Raw genomic sequence first — 6,328 nt, 5'->3', positions numbered from 1 at the left:
CCCTGCCACCGTCTGTTGCCAACAAGATGCGCGAGGAAAGTTGAGAAATTTGCATCATAAAGATGTTTTTGACAACCATCACAGCATTCTTTTATCTACTGCAGCCAGAGATGATGACACTGACTGTTGAAATGTGTTCACTTGTGTCAAACATTTGAATGACTAAACCAATGGGGAATGAAACTTTTGGTGCAGATGAAATCTTTTTTTTTTTTTTTTTTGCTTGTTTTGTTTAGTGAATATGGGCTTTGAGACAACTAATGTGTTGAACACAAAATAGCTATGCAGCTTTCTTCAAAACCTGTATGTAATTCTTCAAAAATCATGAAATATATCATTCATTAATTACATATGTTAAATACTGTAATGAAAATAAATGGCTAGTGTTAAAATAACGTATGGCAAAACGACATTAAATGATAATAATAGCAGTCGTAATAATAATTATATTGAACAAATAGATCTACACGACATAACATTTAAATAAAAAAAATACAAGACATGGTATTTAAGCTTGTGTAGTGCATTAGTACAGAATACAGACACCACATCTGCTTTATAGCTAGTTCAATTCATAGCAGACGTCAGAAAGTCTAGAAAAGTAAGCGTCTATATCTCCTTTTTAAGTTGCTATTAAGCTTGAAGTTCGTGGCCATAAGAGGGTAGTCGAGATCCATCTCTCGTTGATGGTAATTAGAGCTCCGCACTTTCATAATTGGTTCGAGGTGCGTGGATGAGCAGCAACACCAGTGACAGTGAGTGGAATTTAGGCGTCCGAGTTCAGCACCAGAGGGGCGGACAGCTCCTGCAGTGGCTTGTCCGGTCATACGAGTGTGCGCGAGAGCGAGAGAGAGAGAAGTGGGAGATGTGTTTGTGGGGTAACACGGCGGGAATGTTGCCTCCACTTTTAATAACGGACCTTACACCTGCCCCCTCTATTTGATTGTACTGTATTGTACTGGATTTACGCACGTGGCACCCAGCACATCAAATAATAATAATAATTTTAAAAAATCAAGATTGTTTCAAATGTTATTTGTATATTGATTTATTCTTACATTAACTGCGTCGTTCATCTTCTTTGTATGCAGGAATGCTGTGGACGGAAACAAGAAGTTGTTCGCCATCTACGACACCAGGTAAAAGCAACAATACTCGGTTCAGACAACGCAGTCTAATTGAGGCGCCAATCGCACATGCGCGCCAGCGCAGTCCTAATTAGGCGCCAACTCTGACTCTGATATTTCTCAATAATTCATGCTCCCGCGCAGTGTTCCAGATAGAGGGGGAAAAAAGGGGGTCATTATGGGCGATTAACAAGCCAATCTATCACGGGCACTGACGGAATGGGAGGCTGAATGCAGCACGTCCCTTCTCGGTATCGCTCAGGTCCCGCCATTTTTACAGGAAACACGAGGGAAGGGGATTGGCGCAGATGGTGTGAAGACCACTGTAAAAAATATCAGCCCTTCATTTACACAATTCGGATATTAAAAAAAACAAAACACATAGATTGAAGGTATATCCTAATATTCTACCCACTTTAATTATTATTATTATTATTATTATTTAATGACGTTGGGAGCAATATAAATAATGAGCTGAGATGAGATGGGAAGAATTTAAATAATGAAATGCTCAATTGAAAATACATTGATAAACTACAGCCATCACAACTAATTGCCTTTGAAAAGTAAAAGGCTTGAAATTTTACGTTCCATTTACACCTTCCCTTATTTATATTGGAGGGATGCGGGGCTACAGCTGCATGAGTTGTGAGGTACTGGGGGCACCATGCGTCAACAGTCACCACCAATGTTTTCTGTTATCACCCTTTCCTATGGATTAATATTGAAACTGCCTGTATTCAGTGTCAGGGTATCAGGGGCCACATATCCTCATGAGGTCAGAGCAAAACAACAAAAGAAATCTATAGACATTGGAAAGCTAATTTATGTAGTAAAACCATGCCTTTATATCTTAGGTTTACCTTTTTCCCATTGTTATGTTAGCAAGATTTTCACCAAGTCATATATTTATGATTTATATTGATAAACTTTACATTTAAAAAAACTTATAAAATAAATAATATATATTCAAATATGTTTTAAGCAAATAACGCCATGTCACAATTCGCCTTTTCCCCCCATTTCTCTATCTTTTATATTATTAAAGTACAACACTTTGTGAACAGTGTTCTAAATGTTGCTATATAAAAGACTTAGCAGTAGCAGTAGTACAGTAATAGCAGCAGCATCTGGAGTAATAGTGCTATTTGTAGCAGTATTAAAAAGTTGTTCATTTCAAGGCTCTTTTTCTTCGAGTCCAGTGTTTTGGCTTGCTTCACTCTCAGTAGTCAAAGTCGATAAAGGGGGGAAAAACATTACGGATGAATCCAGATTTCATCATAAAATAGAATATGTAATGGACAAAGAGGTTTACTTTTTAAAAGATCATCAAGCAGACCTCAGGACTGAATCCCAAAATGCTGCAGAGGGCTCCTCAACGACATGATGTTGAGATGATGATCAGAGAATGATAGGGTCATTTGCGTCCTACCACATTTGACTTCACCACTCCCACCAAAGAGGCATTAGTGGCCAGCCACTGGTGGGTGTATTTTTTGCAGTGGGAGTGCGCTTCAGAGTGCCTTCATCGCCACCAGCAACAGCATCCTCGTCCAGCCTTCTCATCAATATGCGCTTCAGCTGCTGAATGTTCATGCACAGTCAGAGACTGGGAGCCAGGATTCATGACAGAGATGCCAGCCCATGTTTCACGTCTCACTCCATCCACGGACAGACGCTGACTTTCTTCCTCTCTCACTAGCGGCACTACAACCCCCCCATCTGTTCCAGCCGACTTTCTCCTCCTGGGTAATCAATGGATTTACTCTGATTTGAAGAGCGGCCGGAACGATCGGGGGGGCTTCTTCTCCTGCAGCGTTGCTCTTGTAAACAACAAAAATAGGGGGATATTTAGAGGAAAAAGAGCAGGGGTGATGTTGCCTTTGCGCAGGGTTCGTCAATTCCGCGTCTTCTCCGCACTGGTTGTCGGTTCAATTGTGTGTTGCGCCAAGAGGTGAGAGCTTCTGTCAAGTCAAGGTTATTGCCCGGAATCAACGGCGCTGATTCTTCTCCTCCTTCCCTTTTTTTCCCAGCGTCAATGAGCCGGGCAACATGTCTTTTGTGAAGGAGACGGTGGATAAACTACTGAAGGGATACGACATCCGACTGAGACCAGACTTTGGAGGTTTGTCATTTCGTCTTTATGTGCTCAGGTGTGCCAAAACGCGCCATGACTAGCGGTGTCCAACGTCTGACGCAAACTGCCATTGCATTGCAGGAGTTCCTTCTTTGTCAATGTATCCATCATAAAACATTCCGCTGTAACCAAGTTGCCGGTAGTCAAGAACAGAATGAGGGGACGAGGTGTCAGTCTACAGCTTATAACCGCGTTTCACTAGTAATTACGCTTCACTAACTAAAGTTCCTACATATACATCAAGCAACATGCTTAAGAAAATCTCAGCAGCTGTCAAGATGACTGTTTTAAGGCAATACTAAAGATTTCACTCAACGTTCTTTTTTTTTATTTTGGGCCCCAATAGATGGCGCTCTCATTTAATAATGTTGTGGTTTTTAATTACTTTTTGAAACCGTAAAAAATATTTGGTTTACGATCGTTCAGATACCACTAGAATATCGTTGAACCTCTAACTTTACAAAGAATTAAAATTCTGCACAACTTTCATATCAATATTCTGAAACGTTGTATCTTGAAAACGGTTGGAGATGAAGGCGTACGGCAAAAGAGTTTGTGATGGAAGTAAATTCACTTTTCTGCTCAGCATGCAGCATGACGTCACTAGGCGGCGGCCATAGTGAATTACATAGTGTTACTGATGTTTATCGAATGCACTAGAAATACTGTTCTTCAGCTCTCAAGCAACAATGATGATGAGAGTGATAATGGCTGAGCTTCATCAGCATTGTCGGCAAGACCGCGTAGAACACCACTGCTATACACACTTTATTTTCTAATGCAGCTTCGACCATGTCTGCCACATTTTTTATTTTATTTATTTCATTTTTTAAAATCCCGATGTTCTAAATTGGCCGAAACACCAGTATGTGCTGCTGACTCGCTGTCACTTTCTGAATCTGACTTAGTCAAATCCGCTCTCTTGGTCGCTGTTATGCTCCTAGTACGAAGCGATAACCTCACCTGTCTCCCCAACCAGGGGAAAGTTGTCCGTCATTATTCCCTCAAAACATGCATTTAAACACACCCTGAAATGTAGCTCAGATTGAAGATACAGGTGTCTGCAGTAGTAACTATATCAGACTCCATGTTTGCCGCTTGGCTTGTTCAAATGCTCTGATGCTGCTTGTTTCCCTTGTGAGAGTTTGTCACATAAGAGCTTAGCCTGCATTTCACCACAGCACAGCCGTCAACTTGGAACATTGTGAATCAAATTGCTCTCATTGTAGTTGCATTTTAGCATGTGAATTGCACCCATTTGCTATGAGATCATGAACTACTGAATGCAGCCTTTCTGACCAACCAACGAAAGACGAAACACAGCATATGAATTGACGCTGAACTGCCGTTTGCATCACCTCAACCAACTTGCCCAATCTGGGGGATCAAGTGGGAGCAAGTATACATTTGCTCGTGAGGCCTGTAAAAGTAAAGACCACATATATACTGGAACTAGTAGCAGAAATTGGTGACACATCAAAATGTCCATATTTGACATGTTCTAGATCAGGGGTTCCCATTACATCGATGGCGAGCAGCCAAGCCAAAGGTGGTAAATCGCAGATCCATGTCAGGAACAAGTGTGAGCGCTTCAATCTGTTTCAGCGCTTTCAATCCCATCGGCGAGTTCATCCAAAAATAGACATCACACTTAGCATGAGAGTTGCCATCACTGAAAACAACAAACTCAGATCCAATGACTTAAACCTGGACAGTATCGATGATGCTGTGCAGCCCAGATCAGTAAAATGTGGTTGAGCCTCGACACATCAGACCAAAGACTTCACTGACATTTTATTTACATTAAAGCGCTCACATGCACTGTTTTAACCCATGAGTGCAACAGCGGCCAACTCTCCAGCTCTCCGCCTCCACAGACCGACTCAGCTGCGGGGGAAGCTCTGGTCTCAGCGGAGAATTGACCGGGGCGAAAACAATGCATCTGAGTGCTTTAATGTGAACCAAACGCCTGTAATTTCATCTGCTTGCTGTGATGAGTCTAATTAAATAGAGTTTTGATCAACAGTCTCGATACTGGACCTTGTTTTCAGAGATATCCTCCTGCATTTTTAGGTGATGCATGGAATTCACTGACCTTTCTACGAGGCAGACTGCACCGCTGCGTCTGCTGAAGGAATGAACTGATCTGTATTGTGTCATGTGTGTTCATGCAGTCATGCAACTACAACAATGCAACCTCTTGTTTTGAAAGAGTTCCGTGAAGGAACGTTGTCATATACAAAATTAGTATACATCATATTTTTACTTTTATTTAATTTTATTTGTCTGATATATTCAGCATTCTTCAGCAGCCTCTATTCTGAAATGATGCTCTTTACGGATAAATATTTGTTTTGGATTTTTATGGTATGTTCATCATTGTGACCTGGCCATTTTTATATGTTGCTCGAGAGCTGAATAAGTCGCATCATTGCACTTGATATTCACTACATTACTACACTTATAATAAGTCTTATATCCTATAAACAAAACAATTATATAATTCATGTAAAAGTGTGTTTTCCTTTTAATCCGTCGGAAGCATTATGAAATTGACCAAGGCTAACCAGTTCGTCCAAGCACTCCTTAAGCAAAAGCAGCATTAGAGTTTATTAGGATTTCATAGCTTCTGTGGGTAGGTGGCTGTGACAATGGAAAAGTCCTCAAAAGTCTAGTCCTCTCTCTCAGGGTCGTGGATAAATAAAAGATCTGACATTACATTGAAGCCCACAGATAATGCAAACTGACTTGAGGTGGCTACACAGGGCTTTTCTCCATTTATTAAATAGTTGTCATCTATTTTGAGTGAATACATTTCTGCTTTCCTGTTTACCTTTCTCTGTTTGATCACTTCTTTCTATGTCCTTCCACCGTCTTATGTTGTTACAATCTTCCCCAGGGGCCCCTGTTGCAGTTGGGATGAGTATAGATGTGGCCAGCATAGACATGGTGTCAGAAGTCAACATGGTGAGTGATTGCACTTCGTATACTCTTTTCTTTCTGTTCTCTGCAGAAATGCACAGACACAACTATGGTTGTACAACGTGCTGGCTGGCTGGCGATG

At 41.0% G+C, this 6,328-nt stretch overlaps 1 protein-coding gene across 3 annotated transcripts in view; it reads left to right on the top strand.

Moving 5' to 3' along the window:
* The window catches only part of LOC128752860 (gamma-aminobutyric acid receptor subunit beta-3-like), a 65,865-nt gene that overhangs the window by 20,556 nt on the left and 38,981 nt on the right, over positions 1–6,328 (top strand). For 2 of the 3 annotated variants that reach the window (XM_053854547.1, XM_053854548.1), the window contains exons 2-4: positions 1,092–1,139; positions 3,161–3,252; positions 6,164–6,231. In XM_053854547.1, the coding sequence (XP_053710522.1) occupies positions 1,092–1,139; positions 3,161–3,252; positions 6,164–6,231 (208 nt within the window). Of the gene's footprint in view, positions 1–1,091; positions 1,140–2,647; positions 3,082–3,160; positions 3,253–6,163; positions 6,232–6,328 lie in introns of those variants that run through there. The other variant, XM_053854549.1, reaches the window with a different exon arrangement.

This window comes from Synchiropus splendidus, chromosome 1, assembly GCF_027744825.2.
Source record: "Synchiropus splendidus isolate RoL2022-P1 chromosome 1, RoL_Sspl_1.0, whole genome shotgun sequence".
NCBI classification, from domain to species: domain Eukaryota; kingdom Metazoa; phylum Chordata; class Actinopteri; order Syngnathiformes; family Callionymidae; genus Synchiropus; species Synchiropus splendidus.
The sequence above is the reverse complement of the archived record's forward strand: the minus strand, read 5'-3'. Positions and strand labels throughout refer to the sequence as shown.